Source organism: Coptis chinensis, chromosome 1, assembly GCF_015680905.1.
Source record: "Coptis chinensis isolate HL-2020 chromosome 1, ASM1568090v1, whole genome shotgun sequence".
Taxonomy (NCBI): domain Eukaryota; kingdom Viridiplantae; phylum Streptophyta; class Magnoliopsida; order Ranunculales; family Ranunculaceae; genus Coptis; species Coptis chinensis.
In genome coordinates this window covers 47,862,804-47,889,134 of record NC_141456.1, presented here as the reverse complement: position 1 = coordinate 47,889,134, position 26,331 = coordinate 47,862,804, and the positions used below count along the sequence as shown (strand labels likewise).

Genomic DNA, 26,331 nt, shown 5'->3' with positions numbered 1-26,331 from the left:
CCCTGTTTGCAAAAAGAGTAGACTAGATGTTTTCAGGGACCATGCAGCACATTGTAGGCATTTTCCAGGTTTCAAATACCGACATGATCATGTCAGAGATATTTTATGTGATGCATTTTGGAGGGCTAGGGTACAAGTGAAGAAGGAGGCTCCTGTGAACTTTCTCACTGATCCGAATGAGGGAAGATCTACACTTCGGCCTGCGGATGTGTTGATATACAGTTGGTCTGAGGGGAGACATGCATGTGTTAATGTAACTGGATCCTCTCCGTTGGTAGGGCTTAGGAATGGAGTCTTTGAGGTGGGAGAAGTAGCTAAGAGAGCAGCGACAGGGAAGATGGAGAAGCATGAGGAAGCTTGCATGGATAACCAGCATTGTTTCATTCCATTTAGTTTCGACACTTTCAGTTTCTTGGAACAACAGTCTGTTGAGCTTCTCAAAAGACTTCAAAAAGTCATGGACGGTAACGTTATGACAGCTGGTTCTAACGAGTTTGTTTTTAGAAGAATAGGATTTGCTATTCAGAAAGGACTTGCGGCGCAGCTTATTACACGCTTGTCCTACTTATTTGTAAAAATCCTTATCAGTATCAATAAAATTTCCACTTAAAAAAATAAAAATAAAAAAATAAAAAAAAAAAAAAAAAAAAAAATTACATACTTTTTTTTTGTTAGGGGGTGGGCTGGGGTGATGTGCACATAATCTCTCCAGTGTTTTCTAGCTTTACCCCCCCCCCCCCTCACTTCTTTCATCTAGACTGTTATCTTTTTGGTCAATGCATGTAAAAAGACTATATTGCCCTTTGCCCTTTTAATAGTTTTCTAGCTTTATCCCCCATAACTTAGGCCAATTAGTTTTACCCAGTTCTTTCATCTAGAGAAGACGTCTAGTACCCATGCAGTACAACAAAACCAAAGCAATTAAACAAAAATTATAAAATCCAAGAGAAGATATCGATATCCTTAATAATATAGAAAGTAGCAAATAAAATATTGAAGGCGCTGCGTGTGGGGTGGTTGCACCCCCCGAGATTAGAAAAGCTCCAATGCCATATAACTAATTGCCTATAAAAATCTTCAAACTATAAGAACTTGCACCCCAATTATTTTAGCAAACTTCCACTACCGTACCCCCAAAATTTTCACAACTATAGTGAGAATATAATCAACAAAAAAAATAGTATGAAAAAAAAACTAATAAAAAATATTTCAATAAACTAACGTTTTTTTTTAACTTCTCTTTTTGCCCTTACAAAATTATCATTTATCATTTATTTTGAGTCCAAAACCATTAAAGATGGACAAATGTGTTTTTAAATGTTTGATGTGTTAATAAGACAAACAAATAGCCAAAGGCCCAAAGCCCAACCGGTCAATTTGTATAATTCTAATCACCTATAACAAACCCCCGTAAAGCTCTCCCTCCTTTCTTTCACTCTCAATTCTTAAACAAACGCCCGGACCTCAACCCAAAAAAAAAAAAAAAACAAATTCATAAAGAACTTGCGGCGCAACTTGTTACACGTTTATCCAAATTTTTGTAAAACTAGTTATCATTATCAATAAAATTTCCACTTAAAAAAACAAAACAAGGTAATTTTTTACTTTCAATGTTAATCTTTTATAGTTTTATCCACATTATAGTAGGGTTATATAGACTTATAGCATTATAGGAAGTTAACAATTTGTTGAATTGTTGTAGACTTGTGGACTAGATTTTGTAGATATATATAGACATAATAGTATCAATTAATGGCTTAAATGCTTAAGTAGTTAACTTCATAACAAAAAAAAAAATTATATACTTTGTTTTGTTGGGGGGTGGGCTGGGGTGATGTGCACATAATCTCTCCAGTGTTTTCTATCTTTACCCCCCCAAAGAACACACCACATCCAAGTCAACCATGTTTGACTGTTATCTTTTTGATCAATGCATGTAAAAAGACTACATTGCCTTTTGCCCTTTTAATAGTTTTCTAGCTTTATCCCATATAACTTAGGCCAATTAGTTTTATCCCCAGTTCTTTCATCTAGAGATTTACACCCCCCTTAACTTAGGCCAATCAAACTTAATTAGCTAATTTTAATAGTTTTCTAGCTTTATCCCACGTAACTTAGGCCAATTAGTTTTATCCCCCCAGTTCTTTCATCTAGAGATTTACCCCAATAACTTAGGTCAATTAGTTTTGCCCCCATTTCTTTCATATAGAGAAGAAGACGTCTAGTACCCATGCAATCACAACAAAACCAAAGCAATTAAACAAAATTATAAAATCCAAGAGAAGATATCGATATCCTTAATACTATAGAAAGTAGCAAATAAAATATTGAAGGCGTTGAAGCGTGTGGGGTGGGTTGCACCCCCGAGATTAGAAAAGCTCCACTACCATATAACTAATTGCCTATAAAATCTTCAAACTATAAGGACTTGCACCCCACCAATTATTTTAGCAAACTTCCACTACCGCATTCCCCCAAAATTTTCACAACTATAGTGAGAATATAATCAACAAAAAAAATAGTATGAAAAAAAAACTAATAAAAAATATTTCAATAAACTAACGTTTTTTTTAACTTCTCTTTTTGCCCTTACAAAATTATCATTTATCATTTATTTTGAGTCCAGAACCATTAAAGAGGGACAAATGTGTTTTTGAATGTTTGATGTGTTAATGAGACAAACAAATAGCCAAAGGCCCAAAGCCCAATTGGTCAATTTATATAATTCTAATCACCTATAACAAACCCCGTAAGCTCTCCCTCCTTTCTTTCACTCTCAATTCTTAAACAAACGCCAGACCTCAACCCAAAAAAAATAAAAAACAAATTCATAAAGAACTTGCGGCGCAACTTGTTACACGTTTATCCAAATTTTTGTAAAACTAGTTATCATTATCAATAAAATTTCCACTTAAAAAAACAAAACAAGATAATTTTTTACTTTCAATGTTAATCTTTTATAGTTTTCTCCACATTATAGTAGGGTTATATAGACTTATAGCATTATAGGAAGTTAACAATTTGTTGAATTGTTGTAGACTTGTGGACTACATTATGTAAATATATATAGACATAATAGTATCAATTAATGGCTTAAATGCTTAAGTAGTTAACTTAATGACAAAAAAAAAAAATATATACTTTTTGTTGTTGGGGGGTGGGCTGGGGTGATGTGCACATAATCTCTCCAGTGTTTTCTAGCTTTACACCCCCAAGACCAACCACATCCAAGTTAACCATGTTTGACTGTTATCTTTTTGATCAATGCATGTAAAAAGACTACATTGCCTTTTGCCCTTTTAATAGTTTTCTAGCTTTATCCCACAGAACTTAGGCCAATTAGTTTTATCCCCCAGTTCTTTCATCTAGAGATTTACCCCCCAAAACTTAGGCCAATTAGTTTTACCCCCCAGTTCTTTCATCTAGAGAAGACGTCTAGTACCCATGCAGTACAACAAAACCAAAGCAATTAAACAAAAATTATAAAATCCAAGAGAAGATATCGATATCCTTAATACTATAGAAAGTAGCAAATAAAATATTGAAGGCGTTGAAGCGTGTGGGGGTGGTTGCACCCCCTGAGATTAGAAAAGCTCCACTGCCATATAACTAATTGCCTATAAAAATCTTCAAACTATAAGAACTTGCACCCCCCCCCCCAATTATTTTAGCAAACTTCCACTACCGTACCCCCAAAATTTTCACAACTATAGTGAGAATATAATCAACAAAAAAAATAGTATGAAAAAAAAAACTAATAAAAAATATTTCAATAAACTAACGTTTTTTTTAACTTCTCTTTTTGCCCTTACAAAATTATCATTTATCATTTATTTTGAGTCCAAAACCATTAAAGATGGACAAATGTGTTTTTAAATGTTTGATGTGTTAATAAGACAAACAAATAGCCAAAGGCCCAAAGCCCAACTGGTCAATTTGTATAATTCTAATCACCTATAACAAACCCCGTAAGCTCTCCCTCCTTTCTTTCACTCTCAATTCTTAAACAAACGCCAGACCTCAACCCAAAAAAAAATAAAAAACAAATTCATAAAGAACTTGCGGCGCAACTTGTTACACGTTTATCCAAATTTTTGTAAAACTAGTTATCATTATCAATAAAATTTCCACTTAAAAAAACAAAACAAGGTAATTTTTTACTTTCAATGTTAATCTTTTATAGTTTTATCCACATTATAGTAGGGTTATATAGACTTATAGCATTATAGGAAGTTAACAATTTGTTGAATTGTTGTAGACTTGTGGACTAGATTTTGTAGATATATATAGACATAATAGTATCAATTAATGGCTTAAATGCTTAAGTAGTTAACTTCATAACAAAAAAAAAAATTATATACTTTGTTTTGTTGGGGGGTGGGCTGGGGTGATGTGCACATAATCTCTCCAGTGTTTTCTATCTTTACCCCCCCCCAAAGAACACACCACATCCAAGTCAACCATGTTTGACTGTTATCTTTTTGATCAATGCATGTAAAAAGACTACATTGCCTTTTGCCCTTTTAATAGTTTTCTAGCTTTATCCCATATAACTTAGGCCAATTAGTTTTATCCCCCAGTTCTTTCATCTAGAGATTTACACCCCCAGAACTTAGGCCAATCAGCTTAATTAGCTAATTTTAATAGTTTTCTAGCTTTATCCCACAGAACTTAGGCCAATTAGTTTTATCCCCAGTTCTTTCATCTAGAGATTTACCCCCCCCGACTTAGGTCAATTAGTTTTGCCCCCCATTTCTTTCATATAGAGAAGACGTCTAGTACCCATGCAGTACAACAAAACCAAAGCAATTAAACAAAAATTATAAAATCCAAGAGAAGATATCGATATCCTTAATACTATAGAAAGTAGCAAATAAAATATTGAAGGCGTTGAAGCGTGTGGGGGTGGTTGCACCCCCTGAGATTAGAAAAGCTCCACTACCATATAACTAATTGCCTATAAAAATCTTCAAACTATAAGGACTTGCACACCCCCACCAATTATTTTAGCAAACTTCCACTACCGTACCCCCAAAATTTTCACAACTATAGTGAGAATATAATCAACAAAAAAAATAGTATGAAAAAAAAACTAATAAAAAATATTTCAATAAACTAACGTTTTTTTTAACTTCTCTTTTTGCCCTTACAAAATTATCATTTATCATTTATTTTGAGTCCAGAACCATTAAAGAGGGACAAATGTGTTTTTGAATGTTTGATGTGTTAATGAGACAAACAAATAGCCAAAGGCCCAAAGCCCAATTGGTCAATTTATATAATTCTAATCACCTATAACAAACCCCCGTAAGCTCTCCTCCCTTTCTTTCACTCTCAATTCTTAAACAAACGCCAGACCTCAACCCAAAAAAAATAAAAAACAAATTCATAAAGAACTTGCGGCGCAACTTGTTACACGTTTATCTAAATTTTTGTAAAACTAGTTATCATTATCAATAAAATTTCCACTTAAAAAAACAAAACAAGATAATTTTTTACTTTCAATGTTAATCTTTTATAGTTTTCTCCACATTATAGTAGGGTTATATAGACTTATAGCATTATAGGAAGTTAACAATTTGTTGAATTGTTGTAGACTTGTGGACTACATTATGTAAATATATATAGACATAATAGTATCAATTAATGGCTTAAATGCTTAAGTAGTTAACTTAATGACAAAAAAAAAAAAATATATACTTTTTGTTGTTGGGGGGGTCAAATGATGTGCATAATCTCTCCAAGTGTTTTCTAGCTTTACACCCCAAGACCAACCACATCCAAGTTAACCATGTTTGATCATATCTTTTGATCAATGCATGTAAAAAGACTACATTGCCTTTTGCCCTTTTAATAGTTTTCTAGCTTTATCCCACAGAACTTAGGCCAATTAGTTTTATCCCCAGTTCTTTCATCTAGAGATTTACCCCCCAAACTTAGGCCAATTAGTTTTACCCCCCAGTTCTTTCATCTAGAGAAGACGTCTAGTACCCATGCAGTACAACAAAACCAAAGCAATTAAACAAAAATTATAAAATCCAAGAGAAGATATCGATATCCTTAATACTATAGAAAGTAGCAAATAAAATATTGAAGGCGTTGAAGCGTGTGGGGGTGGTTGCACCCCCTGAGATTAGAAAAGCTCCACTGCCATATAACTAATTGCCTATAAAAATCTTCAAACTATAAAGACTTGCACCCCCCCCCCCCCAATTATTTTAGCAAACTTCCACTACCGTACCCCCAAAATTTTTACAACTATAGTGAGAATATAATCAACAAAAAAAATAGTATGAAAAAAAAAACTAATAAAAAATATTTCAATAAACTAACGTTTTTTAACTTCTTTTTGCCCTTACAAAATTATCATTTATCATTTATTTTGAGTCCAGAACCATTAAAGAGGGACAAATGTGTTTTTGAATGTTTGATGTGTTAATGAGACAAACAAATAGCCAAAGGCCCAAAGCCCAACTGGTCAATTTGTATAATTCTAATCACCTATAACAAACCCCGTAAGCTCTCCCTCCTTTCTTTCACTCTCAATTCTTAAACAAACGCCAGACCTCAACCCAAAAAAAAATAAAAAACAAATTCATAAAGAACTTGCGGCGCAACTTGTTACACGTTTATCCACATTTTTGTAAAACTTGTTATCATTATCAATAAAATTTCCATTTAAAAAGACAAAACAAGGTAAATTTCCACTTAAAAAAACAAAACAAGGTAATTTTTTATTTTCAATGTTAATCTTTTATAGTTTTCTCCACATTATAGTAGGGTTATATAGAATTATAGCATTATAGGAAGTTAACAATTTGTTGAATTATTGTAGACTTATGGACTAGATTATATAGATATATATAGACATAATAGTATCAATTAATGGCTTAAATGCTTAAGTAGTTAACTTCATGACAAAAAAAAATTATATACTTTTTTTTGTTGGGGGGTGGGTTGGGGTGATGTGCACATAATCTCTCCAGTGTTTTCTAGCTTTACCCCCAAGACCACACCACATCCAAGTCAACCATGTTTGATTGTTATCTTTTTGATCAATGCATGTAAAAAGACTACATTGCCTTTTGCCCTTTTAATAGTTTTCTAGCTTTATCCCACAGAACTTAGGCCAACTTTTATCCCCCTTAGTTTTATCCCCGGTTCTCCCCCCCCGCCCCCACCCTCCCCCTAGTTCTTTCATCTAGAGGTTTACCCCCAAGACCACAACACATCTAAGTCAATTGAGTTTGACCGTTGTTAAAAGCTAGAATCCTGGCTCCATGTAGTTTTCTCACCCCCTAGCTTAGAATCCTGGCTCCGTCCCTGAAAATAGCCAATAGTGTTGCATGGTGATCCACCGGTCGATAACAAAGAGTCTTAAGACTCTACGTAGCGTTTTAGAGTGGCAAACAAAGTAAGCTAAAGAGTAGTTAGCGATTACCAAAAAAAAAATAGAATAGTTAGTGTTTTTACATTTAATTACACCTAATCTCATTATAATGCAACAACTATAGATGAAGATAAAAAGAACCGAAAATTTTAGAACCAAAACAGAGTGGTGGCTATTATAAAAAAGAAGAACAGGACCAGAACCAAATGTTATACTTTTATAAGATTTTATCTTGTTAATATAACATGCAAGGAATTAAATTTTGTTTTTGGTCATTGTTTCAGTGACCACAGAAAACGAAAATATAGAAATTTTCGATAAATTTTCACGAAAAGTAAGAGAAAAATTGCAAATACATTAACAAAAATAATAAATATAGGTAACAACTAGGGTGATCTTGGACACACCCATAAAAACACTCTCATACCCCAACTTTAAAATAAATAAATAAAATTGTTTTAGACACATTTATGTTCCTAAATTATCATTCTTTTTATTAGGCGTACCCAAGACAAAACAATTCATTTATTAGAATATATTAAGGACCAATACTTAACCGTAGATATTCTAGGTTTTTCACTTGTAATTGAAAAGGAATAAGAACATGTTCTTTTTCTATTAAAAAAAACGATATTGATTTCTTCTCCAATAACCTCTTCTTTAGCAACATTTCTCTCACTAATTACCCACTTTTAATTTGAATCAACCATACCAAAGTAATGGGGATGAATACCAATCTAATGAGGATAAATAAATTTTTTTTAAAAAAAAAAAACAATAATCAAATTTTGACGAATGGGGAAAGAATAAGATTGCCGAAAAAAAGGGCGTGTTTTTGTTTTGTTTTTTTTTTTTGCATTTTTTTTTTTAATTTTTGTCCCCATTGGAAATACTTCAAATTAATTTGGGAGATATTATTGGATTGAGGCGGTTGTTGGGGTACGACAAAAACTTTAGTTAGTTATAGGGTACGGGAGTGTTTTTATGGGTGTGTCCAAGATCACCCAACAACTATACTTTCAAATTTAATTGTCTATATACCAAAAATGACCAAAATAAGCAGCTCCTTATCTCAAAATTAATAATCCTCTCAAATAGACATATATATATCTCACTAATCAAATGTCCCTCATCTCACTAATCAAAATGGAGGGAGAAGAGATAGCTTATCTAAGTGAAATTAGATTTCTCTTAAATCTTTGGACGACTCAACTTGTTTGAGAAAAATTAGGTCATTATTGATTAGTAACTTAGTAAATAAAAATACAAAATAGACAAAACTAGCTTCTATTTTAAATATTTATTGCATTTGCTACTATTTCGAAAGTTTCATGAAAAACTACAAATTAGTGAACAAAATGGATGAAAATCGGAAAAAAAAAAAAAGTATCGAAATTTTCGTGAAAAGTGATGTCATCACTTCTAAAACTTGCAAATAGAAAGTGTAGGGTTCAAAATGTTTCTATGCCTACCAAAAACAAAAAATTGCACGAAATTTTAGTGAAAATTTAGGAATTTTTTTTTTTTTTTTTTAGATTAAGCTAGGGTTAGGCAGATCCCCACCTGTATTAATATAATATATCCTTACATTCATAGTACCACTCGCATCCTCGTTTACAATGTTCTATACAACAAATCACGCGGATATGCAAGTGAACCGTGGAAAATTCAACATCTTGGTGCAATTAAGGAACCATGTTGGTACTAACTACGTTGAAACCCTATTAGGCATAGCTCAAACTAGGTTCAAGCATATGAGACCAAAAGCTGGTGAAAATCCCCTTAGCTAGGCTCAAGTCTACGCTCTAGATAAACCGGCCCAACTAATCGGGCCAGTATCCAAACAACCCGAGCCCAACCAATACAACCCATTTGAGAAGTGGATCTAGATCGAGACAACCCACCACCATCTTTTCTACCCGCCAGCAACAGCTACCACCAACTATGGCAGCAGCTCTTTCCCAGCGCCACCAATCAACCAACTAGGCCCTCCATTCAAAGTCCTTTGCCCCACCTCCTGACAGATCCACCAGCCCACCATAGAAACCAAATTTCAGCAGCTAAGAATCCAACTCTCGATCCCAATCCAAAACAAACCAGTCCAGAGAGGTTGTAAAGGTCATCTCCTGCCAACAGTCACCTCCAAAGTTCCAACCAGCCGCATCTTTGAGTCAAGTTCCGAGCTTTATCCAGCACATCTCTGCCGTCCCAAGCTCACACACCCAATCCAAACCACAACACAGTAAAACCTCCAGGGTAACCATGAGAAGACCAAACTTCACAACCAGTCGGCCTTGCCTTTTAATTTTCAAATTCGAAAACAATCACTTCTTCTCGCCGCTTGAGCATCGAACTACTAGAGTTACACCGAACAAACCGCCAAGAGAAAGAGCATAGACAAAACAGGGGGGCAAAATCACTTCTAGGTGGCAAAGAATATGAGGGAAATCCAAGAGAGATCCCGAAACACCTCTCACCAGACCCCCGAACTCATACTAACCAAACCCATATACCAGAGAATTGAAGATATATCTCTGAACAGCCAGTTGGATTTTTTGGGGTTTAGGTTTCAAATTCGAAACCCTAAGAGAGAGAGAGAGAGAGAAAGACACCATGAGAGAAAAGGGCCATTGATTTTTTATTTTTATTTTTCGAAAATTTTGTTCCTTGGTAACATGTAGTTTTCGTGATATTTAATATTTTAACTAATTTAAAATAAAAGAAACTAAAAAAATAGCCAAAGTGGGTAACGTACTTTCCCAAAAATTCAATTTGGGTAACGTACTTTTTTTCTCGTCAATTTGGATAACGTACTTATTAAATTCATCAATCTAGGTAATCTGTTAACTTGTCGTTCAAATCAACCTATGTGACAGTCATTTTTACATGTGTAATATATCTATTTATGTTTATTTATTTTTTTATTATTATTGAAAAAAAATGAATATTATTTTTTATGTTTGCAGACTTAACATCTACGCGGGAGCAAAACAACATAACCATATTCTTTCTGGAGTTGTATTCTCTACCTAGCTCGATAATTCGTTAATTTCACAACAAAATATCACAACAAATTCTCTACCTAGCTCGATGATTCCACTACTCATTTGGTATTGAAGGCTAAGAAAGACAAGACAATTAGGGTTTGGGGCGAAAGTATTCGTACAATTGGCATCAAGTAAGTATTAGAATTTTCTATCCGTGTAGAATAAAGCTCTGAAATAGCATAAATGTTGGGTTGCACAGTTTCATTTAGGGATTTGTAAAAATTAGGGTTTTTAATTACTAAAATTTGGGAGAAATTTGAGGTTTTGCACTTGTTTCTTGGGAAATGTTTTAAGTATGCTTATAATATTTATTTTGTTCGCGCTATGAATATTTTATGCTTATATGCTTCGAATTTGACAATACACTGTGATATTTTATGTTTATTTGCTTATTTTATGCTTATAATATACATGTTTTTTCACATGCTTAATTTGGTCGTAGGTTTCTGTATTTTAATTAGTCATGTCTTGTATGCAGTGGGTATTGTTGCTATTGAATTGCAATATGGGCGAAAGTTTGTTGATGAAGGGGGTTTGTTTTACAGTGGGGGACAAGTTTGGTATAGTGATGGTTATGATATAGATAAAATATCATATTTCAAGTTAATTGGTATGGTGAAGGAAGACTTGGGATTGATAGATGTGACTAAAATGTATTATTTAATTGGTTCTGGTAAAACATTTGAATCTGGGTTGAGGTTAATTTACAGTGATGAAAACACTAATCAAATGCTAAAAGATATTGAAGGCCATCGGGTGGCTGAACCGTATATAGAACACGTACAGTGGAGAGATTATATTGGAAGCTAATGTTGTTAATTATGACACTGTGAGGTCTAGTGATGTTAGTGATTCTGATGATGAGGTTGCAGCTATTAGACAGTTTCATATGGAGGAGGATGATAGTGGTAGTGATATTGATGCTACATCACTAGATCACTTGAGTGATGATGACGAAGAACTCATAGAGGTGAGAGTGAAGAAGTTGATGGGTAAAAAACTCAGAACTAGGGAGTTATCTAAAGAACCTGAAGTGATTGAACCTCAAGTGAGTTAACCTAAAGTGAGTGAACCTCAAGTGTGTGAACCTCAAGTATGTGAACCTGATGTGAATATAAATTATGACAGTGAGTATGCAGACTCGTCTGATTATGATAGTTCATCTTAGTCAAGTGATGAGGATGGTTTAATTGTTAGGAAAAAACCAAAGTATCCATTTTTCAACCCTAACAGTACCATTTCTTAGTTCTTCCTGTACGTGTTAGGGATGAGATTTACAAACCATGATGAACTAATGCATTTGCTTAGGTGTTATGCTGTAAAGGGGGGATATCCTATTCATTTTGAGAAAAGTTCTAGAATGAAGCTTCTTGCTAATTGTGCAGAAGGGTGTTCTTGGAGATAATGGGCAACTTTTATAACTCAAGGCAATGGGGTGACTATCATCACAGACCAACAAAAAGGTCCCATTCCTGCAGTTGCAGAGTGGATGCCTTTGGCAGAGGGTAGTGTGCTAGACATATTTATCAAAATTTTAGGAAGAGTCACAAGAGTAGTCAGCTGAAGCAACTATTTTGGCAAGCTTCAAAGTCTGGAACAGCATAGGAGTTTAAGCTTGTTATGGATGATAAAAGGCAGCTAATTAACGTAAGTGCTTATGATTATTTGATGGGTCAAAATGCAGTTCAGTGGTCAAGGGCTTTTTTCTCTACATATTCATGTTCAGAATAACATATGTGAATGCTTTAATGGTTGTATACTAGAAGCAAGACCAAAACCAATCATATCCATGTTAGAGCATATCAGGCTATATATAGTAAATAGGTTACAGAAGCAGAGAGACAATATAGGTATGTGGAATGACCAGATATCTCCTAATGGTATGAAAATTTTGGAGAAAAGCAAAAAGGACCACAGGTTCTGTCATTCACACCACCATATATGGGAATCATAAATATGAAGTGAGACACAATGAACACAATGAATATACAGTTGATTTGAAGAATCAAACTTGTGCATGTAGAATGTGGGATCTCAAGGGACCTTGTGCACATGCAGTTTCTGTTATTAACCAGTTGAAAGATAATCCATGTAAGTAAGTCATTGAGTGGTATAAAGTTGAGAAAATGAGAAAGGCTTATGACCATTTCCTTGTGCTTGTCAATGGGGATAAAACTTTGGCCAATACCATATTTGCAGGTCTTACTACCACCTATACAAAGAAGGATGCCTAGTAGTCCTAAAAAATGTAGAATAAATGACCCAAATGAAGAAACTCATAGGACTGGAGTCTGTAGAATTGGGAGGCAAATGAAGTGCTCCAACTGCCATAATGTTGGTCAAAACATAAAAACTTGTCCAACACTTGTAAGTATTTATTTTTCCATGTATGCATGTATTTTCTTTTTGTTTTGTTTAAGATATATTTATTTGTTTTACTTGGAGTCTAGTTTAAGATATACATGTATTTTATTTTTGTTTTGTTATATATTGTATTGTTATAGGTTAATGTGCATGTAGAGTCAACTGAAGCAATGGAGTCAATAGCAACACCATGGAGTTACAACCAAGGCAATCAAGAAGAAGGCACTCAACACCAATAGAGTCACAACCAAGGCAATCAAGAAGAAAGCACTCAACACCAATGGAGTCAGTAGCACCACCAATGATGTTAGTAGCAACACCAATGGAGTCAATAGCACCACCAATGAAATCGCAACCAAGGCAATCAAGAAGAAGGCACTCAACACCAATGGAGTCACAACCAAGGCAATCAAGAAGAAAGCACTCAACACCAATGAAGTCAGTAGCAACACCAATGGAGTCAATAGCACCAATGAAGTCACAACCAATGCAATCAAAAAGAAAGCACTCAACAGCAAGGGAGTCAATACCAAGCAGGGAGGCAACACTAAGGGCATCAGTGCCAAAAAGAAAAAGGGAAAAACTACCTCCAAGGCCAAGGGCATCAAGTTCTGCAAAATCAGCTTGTGTCACTCCAAGTCCACCACCTCCAAAGGCAAAAAAGGAAGTGGGAGTAAGGACTAGGGGTGGTAAGGTAAACAATGGTGATCAAAGGAAACCATGGAAGTAAATGGTTTGTGTTTGGTATGTTTGGATTTTGGATGTTTAAGTTTTTTGGATTGGAACATGGACCAAGACACTATATAGGCTATGGGCTATGCTTTATTTGGATTGGATTAGTTTTTTGGATTTGGTGGAATTATGCAAGGAATGTATTAACATGTATTAACTTTATTACTTTTTTGTGTGGTAAGTCTATAACAAATTTAATGAAGGATTGAAATGTAAGACTAGACTAAACTAGACTCTAACTTTGAATCAATGAATCAATGAATCAATTTTTATTAAATGACTTGTAATTCGTGTTGCTTTGTAAATTGTTGTATCAGGTAGAATTGGTTGGAATGTTGAATACATGTACCATTCTTACTGCTATAAAAATAGTTGTATGTCATTTTATTTTTTACAGGTTAGTAGAATAGAAATGGTGAAGGGAAAGATAAGTATGGTTGCTGATGAGAATGATGCAATTCTTGATATCATGAGGAGAAATAGTAATATTGGTAGGAGGGTGTTTATGGAGGTTTTGTTGTGTGATGATGAGTTGAAATTGGTTGCATGTCGTAGGTGTGGGCAGAGGTATTTTATAGATGTTTTAGAAGAACATGTCAATGGAGAAGAAACTGAAGGTCCACCACCGGGTTTTGAAAATGTTAAGAAATCAGATCCTCCACCAAATGAATTAAAGCAGGATCATTTACTTGTTTGAGAAGATCAACAAGGCTCTAGGCAAATGCAGTAGCTCCACCACCACCACCACCACCAAACCCATAACAGAGGCAACAAGTTAAGGAAATTGTTCTAGCACTGCATGCTGCTGGTGTTTGCATGATCAAAAAGAAAAAGAAGTGATGTTGGTAGGATGTAAATCATGTTGTATTAGTTATATGTGTGTATTAGTTCTATGTGTGTATGTTTTCTATGTTTTCCTTTGCTTCTGTTTTCAATATGTTTTATGTTTTCTTTCATGTTTAATATTCTTGTTTTAGTCGCGATCTGTTCAGTTTTCAATTATGTTTCTGACAACCAAAATGATGTTCAACCAAAATGATTTTAGTTATGTTTCTGTTTCAGAGTATTTCAGTTCATTTTTGTTCAGCCTAGTAATATACATGAGCATATAAACCAAAATGACAAGCAAAATCAAAGTACATTTCTAATTAAGTTCCTTATAATTACACCAAAATGGGAACCCATAGCAACATCAGCAACTGACTCCATTTAAGCATTAGGCAACAACCATAACACAACGACAATAAGGATAAAAAGGTATGCTTTCCTGCATGCTTTCCTACTAGCTAAATACTTCTTCTCCATTTCATTCGATTGTTCAAACAACTCCACCTTGAGCCTCTTCTCATCATCCAAAGTTTCTCTTAATAACTTGTTAAAATTCTTCAGTTCCACATTCACATCACTCAAAGCTCCAGCACTTCATACTTATATACAAATCCTGATTTGGTCTCCCTGAATTCACTTTTGCATGAAGCAAAGATTCATACTTATGCTTCAGTGCTTCATGCCTCGTATACAACTCCTTATGTTTTTGCCCTGGATTCACGTAATCATCAACTCATACGAAAAATAAGCAATACCCATTTGGAAATTTCTTGCATCCAGCAAATCTCCTTCCTGGATTCTTGTCAGTGAAAGAAACTTGGATAGGTGCAAGATCTCCACAGTAACAAGAATAGCCAGAATTGACTGTGCTCGAACTCATTATCTATTTTAAAACAAATGAAATTGAATAAATAAAATTTTGAAATTGAAACAAAGAGATGCAGTATAATAAGGATAGATTAACTTCACATTATCTGAGCCTCAATTTCTAATTAAATCGAAGTAATTTTGAGAAAAAACAAATAGAAGAAATTAGTAGAGAGAAACAAACAAACGACTACTTTTATTTGTTGGAGAAGACGATTAATAACCACGCGCTAATAACAACGGTATTTTTCTACTCACGTGCTTTCTTCACATGTGACTTTCACATGCCTTCTTCCACTGGTCTACTTTTAGTATACATGTCCAACATTTTTCGTACTTGGAAAAAACATTTTTGAATTAAAGAATTTGTTTATATTAGATAACAGCTGATTTGAAAAGCAAGTTAACATATTACCTGGATTGACAAATTTAATAAGTACATTACCCAAATTGATGAGAAAAAAAATATTTTACCCAAATTGAATTTTTCAGGAAATTACGTTACCCACTTTGGCTGTTTTTTCAAAAGAAAATTCCTCCACATTTTGTATGGTTAATTGGTTACACAGAGTTGTCAGTGGACACTGACATTGGCCTGGACAGACCTACCATGACGATCAAGCTACCTGTCGTATATTGACGAGGAAATCAGCTCAGAGAGATTTACCATGCACCCTTCATTACTTCGTAAGAGTGACATAGTCACATACAACACTGGTTGGGCTGAGGTTTCACCCCGGCACCCGGGTTTACATTACAACTAGCTACCACTCTTTACACAAAAAAGAAAATTGAGAAAAAAAAATTAGGGGACCCCTAATTTCTCTTGCCACCTACGGGCATCACTGCTCAACTCATAAACCATACCCCCTATACTGTACATAATACACAAAGAGCCTACATGAAAACGTAACAAGTCCACCTCCAGGAGCTGTCTTCTTCTACAACTGAAAAATGGTACTGTGCAGCACCTCATGTTGCATCCTCTTAAGACATGAAAAAGAGATTCACGAGAAATTACCAAATAAAAGAAAAATGTCAAGGACAGGCTCAATTAAAAATCACACAATTGGCAGTGGTAACTCATCATTATGATGGTGGTGATGCATCCGCTTTTGGACAGCTTTTACAGCTGCGACTCTTGCTGCATTAGCTGCCTTGTTGGCTGCTGCCACAGCCTTGTTCACTCTCTCGTCAACTCTTCCCACATCATAGGCTTTCTCAGCAGCACGTCGTGCTTCCTGTAACAAAGCAAAAACAATCAAAAGCTAATTCTTTCACTTGTTTTTGTCTCCAATTTATTGTCTGCCTCTGCTCAAGTTGTCAAGGTTCTCTAAATCAAGAAAACTACAAGTACATTTTGCTGAAGGCTATGAAGGATACAAAATGACAAATATTAACTGGACCAACTGCTACCTTTTGCCAATATTTAAAAACATTGCAAAAGCCCTTTCTTTATAAATATTATATATTCAGACAATAGAAAAAATAAATTTAATTTTAGGGTAAGAATGGCCTGGAATGAGAGGAAGGTTAACTGACTGAGTAGGATTCTAAGCCAGTACTTTTCTTCTATATTACTGAGAACAACAGTAACTCTACAATTCTCCTCCTTATTCGTTGTTCTAAACGTGCATAGAGCATAGAAGCATAGCTTTAGTGCTTTACCATGAAGGTGAGACAATCATACCTGAACCGCATTCAGAACTTTAGAATGATTAACAGCAATGGGTGAGACTGGATGGATATTCTGTGTGCTTGGGATATCAAGTATACCATTTTGCCAGTGACCAGATTGAGCTTCTCCATTTCTAAATGTGTACATCCCAAGTCCCTGCTTTCTTCCCTCGTGCCAGGCTCCCTCATATCGGTGCCCATTTGCGAAACGATAGACACCAAATCCATGCATTTTGTCTGCAAAATACTCTCCAGCAAAAGTGTCCCCATTTCTGCACGACAACATAATTAGGTACTGAAAAATAGCCTACTACATAGACTAGTACAATTCCTTGTGCATGTTTGCAAGAAACCAAGTTCCAGGTGAATTCATTTAGCCCAGTCAATAGAGAATAAATAAAATATGCAGGGACATTCGAGACAGACTTGCACATGGTATAATAGAAGCAGAAAAGCAACTTGTTATTTCTCAAAATGCAGAATGTTGTGCTGAGTGATTACATGAATAGACAAAGTAATGGATAGAAAAACTAACTACCACAAAGAATGAGTAACACTATCAGAATACATATAAGCATTATTCACTAGTGCAGTAGATATGTAAACTATGACCAACATAACTTGTCATGTACCACCCAATCTGCATGGAACAAGCAAAGGTGTTGGGAGTCTAAAATGTGCACACATGGACAGTACATAATATTTGATATAATATGCTGCAAAATGATAACCATCATTCATCATGTGAAGAAAAATAGTATGACATTCATACCACCAAGTTATCATTATTGAATGACATACATTCACAATCATGTCTGTGAAAAAGAAAAGTTGCATTGGAAGAGGAACACATACTTTATGATGAACTCCAGCAATAAAAGCGAAAATAAAAAAGTGGGACAGGCGGATTAGTGGAGTTCCAGAGACGGCCATGCAACTACTCAGCTAATCAGAGCCTCGTTTTATTATTTATTCATCACCACAGCATATTATACAATGCGGTTAGAGATAAGAACTAAAATATTACTTATATGTTAAGTTAAGTTGACACAGATACGTGTGTCCATATCTGACACGGATACGAAGTGTCTGACACGGCGAAAATGAGAATTCGGGTATATCACATACAATATGTGTCAGTGTGTGTCCGACACAGACACGTGTATATTTATCCGACACGGGTTAATTTTGAAATATGGTGTGTCCATGTAACCCATTTCCACCCCCGCTCTCCATCCACTGCTGAAATGTAATTCAGCATATACATTACACAACTATAAACACCCATATGCTAATATACACTTATATACAAAATACACCATTCTCAATTGCAGAGTTAACTCTGTCAGCATCTCTACTGTCTATACCCATTTTCCACAGAGAGAAAATTTGTGTGTGTGTGTGTGTGTACAAGATCATTGAATGTGGCTACAGCAAACCGACTAATCTAAACCCCCTTGACTAGTTCAATTCTGCGACCCACAAAGCAGTGATTAGCAAAGGTTTAATGTAATTATCAATGGAAAACACCCCCTTAAACATGATACCAAAGGTATTATAAAAAGATGTAATAATCTACCAACGATCTTCCTTGTCTGCCTTTCTACCAATTTTGATGAATTCCTCTAAATCAATATCTAAGCTAAAAAAATATTTTACGGTAATAATTTGATTTGGGTAAAAGTTGGATAGGCTCGATCTACAGTACAAGCATCTGAAAAATGGACCAGAGCAGCACAGTACAAACAACAAAACAAATTTAGCCCATGTCTTCCCATTGTTGAAGGAAAAACCAAGCCAAGCGATCTGATCTCCCACAAACAAAATAGTTTCCCATGGTGGAGAAGGAACCCCAAGAACACCCAAACTATTTCCTCCACTAAAAAATGATTCACAGATACTTGGAATGACGATGTTACAAAAGAACAGAAATCATACTACTCCAAGGCTTCAGGCTGGGCCCACTTTCAGCCTTCCAGGGGCATTTGCCCATCAAAGAGACGACTCAAGGAAATAGTCGGAAGACTAAAAATACTTTTCTTTCAAAATAAAGCGTATTTTCCTCACTTGGATACAGAAATGTAACTACAAAGGCCCCCTTGTTCACAAACTTGGGAGACCTATTAAATCTGAAGGCAGAGACTGGCAATGATGTATACTTCCTTACAAGACCGATAGCAATTTCCTACATATATTCTGACCCAATGGTTTTGGGAGTCAGAAATATGGAGGATCCGTCAAAACAAATGTCCATCTAAGTGTGCCCTTTACAAGAGTGTTGATAGACCACAATGTGTATTACAGGCATAACTCAAGCAGTTTAATCCTAGATGTGACATTTCGTAATGCTCATAATATCAACTTGTATAATTGTTATCCACAACAAATCCTTAATTTTCAGGAGTTCAACACCCCACTCCGCGGGACTTTTAGGCTAAGTCCAATGGTGCGGCAAAACACCAAATATCACCGAAATTGTGATCCAATGGTGCGTCAAAACGCTAACCCGCCAACGCTATCGGTATAAGTTTTGCTATGTATACCGCCAATTTTAACGATATAGCGTATGCTTTGCCCGCCAGAACGAGTGGCGGCCAGAAAAATAAATCTACACGCCTCTGTGTGTAGCGGCTAGAATTTCCAAATAAATCGATTTAATTCGATTTAATTTCCAAATAAATTATACACGCCAATAGGAGTGGCGGATACGAAGCAAAATCAAAGAAAACTCTACACGCCAGTAGGAGTGGCGGCTGGTGCGGCTAATTTTTTTCCTTATCCACCAGCTAGGATGGGTTGACTTTGTTTTGGTTTTTTTTTCGCTGGACACCTATGCCACTGGCGGGTAAAAAAACAAACCATTGGGTCCATAAACCCTATCGCACTTACCCTATCAACTATGCTATTGTGTTTTGGTGTTTTGCCACACCAAACCATTGGACTTAGCCTTAAGAGGTGAAATTCTCGTCACAACTATGACAAGTTGCAACTCATATAAACATGGAGTAGGGAGGCAAATTAAGCATGATTTGTAAGTCGTGAATCTTAAAGGCTGACTGAAACCATCCAATTGGCGTTCAAGATATATCAGGACTTCTAGGAGAAGCAACTTTTTGTTTCAAACACGCCCTAAGAAAACTTATTAAGTGGTCCCAATACCATATGTTCTTGTACTATCCTCTTTCGGACAACAAATTGCAATCACTTGATCTCCATAACTACACCCAGCCATAAATTACAAGATGTATGTTATTTCAAGAAAGACCTTCACAATACAATAATACATCACGTCCGGAGCCTAAAACTAGATAAGCTTTAATGTAGCTGTCTCACTTGCGTTTCGAAAAAGTTACTAAGTACACAAACACCATTTTAAGCGAATTCTACATAAAACAATTACTGATTGATTGATGTGTTTTCTTTAAAGCCAAACCAAGTTAAATTGTTGTTTTAAACTAACGGTGGCAATGGGTCGGGTTCGTGTTGTGTCATATTCGGGTCACAGGTTTGGAGAACAAACCTAAACCCGACCCAATGACTAATCGTGTCGAGTTTGTCAAACCCAAACCCAACTCGCCTATATAATGGGTTACCCAACGGGTGACCCGTTAAGCCAGGGGGTTAATTTAGGATCGGATTCACAAATAACTTGTATGCAAAATATTTAGTATTTCACGATTTTATCTATCAAAAATATATATATAAAAAAAAATATATTAATTCTCAAAAACCATCCATAATTCAATTACATATCAATGAAAATTGAATAACGAAACATATCTTTATCGAATGAATCAATATGATGGCTAATTCTTCTCCTTTTCGTTGTTTATTTTAGGTAGTTGGGACTTGGAATGATGAGATCTAAAAAAATAAGGAAACTTATCTTAAAACAGGTTATACCCAACCCATTAGACCCGAGAACTAATCAGGTCTACTAACGGGTTACTCGGGTTAACATATATGACCCTAACGGCCTAACCCAACCCATTTATTTGACGGGTTCGGCGAGTTAACCCTTAAATAACCCAAAAGCCTTTTTTCCCAACCCGAGCCCACTAATTTTGTGTCGGATTCGTGACGGGTTAGTGGGTCATGTACAAAACTGTCACCCCTAGTTGTTTTGACCAGCAGATTTGATGGAAATCTCAGTTTCTTAAAACTATGACGGGAAAGAATCCAAAAGTAAAAGAATATATATGGAGCAATATGAAAATGAAAATTTAAGTGACGAGGAACAAGACTTATTTAGGGGAAACAGAATTGCTAATTTCTTTGGTTAAAGAGTTTTCAATTCAATGTAGAATGAGGAGCAATAAAATAAGGCTTCTTGACCAGGCTGAATTAAAACCTGGAAAAGAACCAGTCAATTCCAAGCAAGTGATACCCTGGGAATATAAGCAATGCCAAAAGGAAGGAGTATCATTATTTTTTTGTGCAGGTGCAATTAAGTTGACATGTTTACCTATCGGACTGAATGCTACCAGGCGGTAGAAAACAGCTCAGCAACAGAAGATGGAAAAGGAAAAGGAAAGCTCCAAACACTAGAAATAAACAATTTTGTAGAAAAACAAGGTCCTACAAATCTTTAATGTCCCAATAGTCAATAACAATTTAGCTGTTCTTTAATGTCCAACAGTCAATACCTAAAACCAACAAGGTTGTCCCAATAGATTGTTTTTGACACGATGTCGTACAAAGACCTTCTGCAGCCACCTAGGTATTGTGTAAGTTGGAAGACACAACACCTAAGCATGAGGAAACTGATTAAAAAACAGATCTGGCGGCAAACTTACTAAAAGAAAACCAAAACAAACTGGTTCACATCTCCAGAATAAACTAGCAGACCTACTTCCAAATGCCAAAAGAGATCAATAAACTTCAGACTCTCATTTACCAAAAAACAACGATAGGTAAAACTAGAGTCTCATGAGAGACTCTTGAAACCTTCATGATCACATGTCTTCACTCATATTGTACCCATGCTCACTCTCACTCAGCAGCTAAATTGATCTACAAATCTTGAGTAAGTTTGGAACATTTTTGAGAAAATAATTGGTGTCCATTGCTAACAAACCATGAACACTTTCTAAATGTAAAATGTGCAAAGGCCTTATATGATAATAATAATAATAATAATGTTGTGTGCCACATATACCAGTCAGTATACTTAGTGTTCTAAAAGTCGTCCTAGGCAATCCCCTACTCCCCTGACCAACCGGGGGGAGGGGGGGCGGAAAAAGAGGTAAAATAAAAAAGGCAGCAAAAGAAAAACCCAATAAGCCTGAATTCAAACACAAAAAAGTATAAACCTAATCCCTTAAATACTTCGTCTTCTTCAGACACGAAATCCATTTCTCGAATTCGTGATCACTAGAAAACCAAGAAAAAAAGTTCATGATCACTTGAATATGCAGAAACTCCTAGGTGACTAGTTCATAATTTTGTCTGCGGAGAACTCTTATGCCTTTTCAAGAAGGTTTTGCATTTGTGTTTGAACTTTCAAGTATAAAATATTTGGTTAAAGAACTCTTATGCATTTTCAATAAGTGAGTTTGATTATATGAAAACATAAAAATCAACCGCCAGGCAATTTATGCGCTAGACCCTGCCAGACTACCGCCTATCGCTATTTCAGAACACTGAAAAATATCAACTTTAAACAGGTTGGCCAGTCTAAAATTATGACGAAGGCTCACAAGGAAAACCATGGATCCAAACAACCCGTAGACAAGTTGGACAGCAAGTGGGAACAGAAGCACAAAACTTGTCAATAAAACCTAGAGTGAATGCAGAAAGACAATGAGTTCGTACAGATATGGAAACGGCTACAACTAGCTCTCCTTTCCCCCCTTTTCTAGGTACACAAGGTTCAAAAAAGTTCACAAACATCAGCCAGATAAAACTACTTTTTGTTCCCATTCCTAATGGAGCACCACAACGGCTACATGATTAGTTGATTACAGCGAAAGACACTAAGCTTCAACCAGAAAAATTAATCCCACCAACTCCATACCAAAAGATAGAGATAAAACATAAGGAAAACTCAATTGAGAGCCGCACTTGCATCAGGTCACAAAAAAAGAGACTTGATCTCAATTCTTCAGATCTTATCCTTCAAAGACTCTACTGTGCTCTAAACCAAACACTAGTCCAATAGCAAACACTGGTAATCAAGCACCAGATTAACTTGCGAGGGAGAACCCTAGTTCCTTCTTAAAAACATCACCTTCCTGTCTGCAAATGATTTTCCTCGCTCTACAATTCAGGGCCCAAATATCCCCTCCTAAGTTCTATTGTTGGTGCTCTTTGTTACCATTAACAGCATTATCACTAAAGAATCAAGTATAATCAAGTACTGTTCTTCGTAAGCTTGTAAGCTAGTTGAGCACATTTTCCTCTATTGTCATTTGATTATTTGAACCATAGTGTTCTGATCAGATCCTTCTTGCGTGTAAACCTCAGATTATTGATTTTCAGATCCCGTTCACTACTTCACTCCACTAAAAATCATACTTCCTAATTACCTTAACGTATATTGGTTGACAAAGGCATAAGTAGCGACATCATCGTAGTCTCTGACTACAAAAGGTTGACAAACAAAATAACGTTTTGAGCTGAATCAAGGCTAATAATTGTTATTCAATTGTTAAGTGGAAAAGAAGATGACCCACGGTAAGAGCAAAAGAAAAGAACAATTGAGTTGAAGCAAATAGCTCTCAATAAGCTGAATACGATTGTGAGAACACCAGAAAATTCCTGGATCTACTACCAATCAGGGGGAATAAAAGAGTGATATTTTTTGGTATAGTCCATGACTAGAAACGCAACTAAAAACCTCAACCAGTCCCTTACAAGTTATTTGAAAACTAATCGTCAACAATACACTACGCAAGTCTGAAATATAAACCACTTATGACAGATGATGTCCTTTGCAAGGTACTCAAAACTACACTAATAATAAGCCTGATGGGCAGTTGATTCAGCATCACCTCATAGGAGTTAACTGAAAACCTTTAGTAAGATTATGATGTAAAAATGAGCTAATTGTGTCCTTAACTATTTCCTATGATGTTGAAACTACTACATTAACAGAGAATATAAAAAAAGGATGGGTTCCATGATTCATATAACATAAATAAAACTAAAAAATGAAATGCATATGAGAACTCGTCAATTACGGTGTTAGGATTTCATTACAACGAATCTGAGGGCCTAAACCAAAAGTGAGGCACGTATAGGGGCCTAGATTCAAGAATATGGAAATGCAAATGAATCACAAACAACAAACCATAACTCAATCCAAGAAGGAGAAACACATGAATTCCAGGGTGTTGTGATAATACCTGAGTTATAATAAATGTAACACCACATTTGCGTTCAAGTAGGGATCATTTGTATACTTAATTCCATGGACTAAAAGAGTACTATTCCTAAAACTCGAAATAGACTAATACAGCCTCAGTTTGAAGTCCAATTCACTATGAACTTCGCACAAAATTCAACAATGCAGAATAATAAACTTCTAAGCATGCATAAGAATTACCTGAAATGGTAGTGTCCAAGGCCATGTTTGACTCCCCATTTGAACTCCCCAACATACCGACTCCCATCTTCACATGTATGAACTCCGCATCCATGGCTCTGACCGTTCGACCACTCACCCGCATATACATCCCCAGTGTAAAATCTATATACCCCAAAACCATGTCTCAATCCCTGCCTATACTGCCCACGATACCGACTCCCTTTCGCCCATGTCTCAACACCATACCCATCATACTTCTCATCAACCCAATCACCCTCATACCTCCCTTGCATATAATAGTAATACACACCACTCCCTGAACACTTCCCTTTATGAAACTCTCCCTCATAAACATCCCCATTATTATAAACCTGTACCCCAGATCCCGAATTCACCAACTTCTCAGCTTTCGGCCTAGACCCAATGGACCAAAACACGGGCGAAGAACTAGTCCTAGAAGACGGAGTAGTAACAGAAGTTAACTTAATAGGAAACGACCGCGCAAAAAACAGACGAATGGAAGGAAGACGGGGCAATGCAAGATTAAGAGACACAAGTAGAACAGCCGAAAAGGCTATGGCCGAAAGGAAGTCGAGGAAAAATGATCTATTCGGGTTTGATAAAAAGAAGTAAAAAGATGGAAATGATAATAATAAAAGTAAACGTAGATGAAGACGTAAACGACGAAGATAACGATATATTCTAAAGAAATGAACCTTTGTTGAAAATGGTATTTGAAAATGTAAATGAAATGGGCAATAGGAATTCGTTATACCCGTCGTTGTCGATGTACTAGTATTCGAAATGGGTAACGACCCAGACCCAGACCCAGACCCATTCTTCTTATTATGATGATGATGATGGTGTTGTTGAAGAGAAGAAAGAGTTGGTGAATGAGAAAGTTGACGTGGATTATGATTATTCATAATGGGTCGTTTATGAGGTGTGGATAGTAATTCATTTTGATGTTTTTTATTATTATTAATGAATTGTGGAGAAGAAGAACAAGATGATGAAGAAGAAGGTGAAGAAGGTATTTGTATTTGAAGATGAAGAAATTTATTAGAAGGTGGTGGGTGTGGGTGGTGGGTGTGAATAACACCAGTTGGAAAAAGAGGCGGTGTTGGATTAAAATCCGAAGATACACCGCTGCTTTCTTTTCCGATCTGAAGCTCAGATTTCTTATGATGCATTACATATTCATCACACCTCTCTTTTTGTTTCTCTTCTTTTTATGAACCAAGAAATGAGATTTTTGGGTGTTGAAATGGATTGGTTTTGAGTTTGAGTCTGGTTTTTTGGTGTGGATTAAAGAGAGGGAAATGTGAAGAAGGGGCTGTTTTTTAGATGGGAGAGAGAGAAAGTAAAAGATGAGTTTTGGGGAAAGGGGTTTGGGTTTTGTGAGAATTACGTGGGTTGCCACTAGCTAATTTATTAGAGGCTGGCAGTTTTCTACGGGGAACTCTTTTGAACGGTTTGATCGGATTTCTATTGGACTAAAATAACAGTTATTAAGTCGACTGAAGTTTACATGTTTTTGAATGAACACATGTGCTCACAAAATAACAATTACAATATTTTTTACAAAGATCTTGCGCTAGCATTGAAATTCCTCATAAACAGTTACAAAATTGAAGATTTTTCGTCACAATAACTTGTAAATTGCATCCTTGTCTTTACCAGTCGTAAATCTCTATAAACTTTTGGGGTTGTATCGAACAAAACTGGATTAACCGTTACAGCATCTGTAGTCAACTACCAACCAGCCTCTAAGGGTGTGTTTGTTAACTGGTAAATGGGGGTGGCTAATTGTATTTTCCCACTAGAAGCACCATTTGTCAGTGTTTGGGTGTATTTAAGGGCCCTGACAAACACTATTTGGAATTAGCCAAATCAAA

At 35.7% G+C, this 26,331-nt stretch overlaps 1 protein-coding gene and 1 long non-coding RNA gene across 2 annotated transcripts; one reads left to right on the top strand and one right to left on the bottom strand.

Annotated features, from left to right (window-relative positions):
• The first annotated feature begins 10,342 nt into the window (after positions 1–10,342).
• Positions 10,343–13,744, top strand: LOC147524334 (uncharacterized). The gene is made up of 2 exons (XR_015196933.1): positions 10,343–10,568; positions 12,942–13,744. It is a non-coding gene; the product is annotated as an uncharacterized LOC147524334 (long non-coding RNA).
• Positions 13,745–15,884: 2,140 nt separating this feature from the next.
• Positions 15,885–25,836, bottom strand: LOC147524333 (uncharacterized). Its single transcript, XM_086602947.1, has 3 exons — positions 24,452–25,836; positions 16,919–17,177; positions 15,885–16,469 (listed from the first exon to the last, which is right to left on the bottom strand). The coding sequence occupies exons 1-3, from the start codon at positions 25,624–25,626 to the stop codon at positions 16,290–16,292; spliced, it is 1,614 nt and encodes a 537-aa protein (XP_086459073.1). The 5' UTR covers positions 25,627–25,836; the 3' UTR covers positions 15,885–16,289.
• Positions 25,837–26,331: the final 495 nt, after the last annotated feature.

What these genes read in the sequence shown, in the direction of transcription:
- LOC147524333 (XM_086602947.1), bottom strand. Translation starts at nt 25,626, where the DNA reads ATGCATCATAAGAAATCTGAGCTTCAGATCGGAAAAGAAAGCAGCGGT. An exon ending in CTTGGACACTACCATTTCAG is followed by an intron (nt 17,178 to 24,451) that starts GTAATTCTTATG and finishes GTTGTCGTGCAG; the next exon opens with AAATGGGGACACTTTTGCTG. An exon ending in AAGTTCTGAATGCGGTTCAG is followed by an intron (nt 16,470 to 16,918) that starts GTATGATTGTCT and finishes GCTTTGTTACAG; the next exon opens with GAAGCACGACGTGCTGCTGA.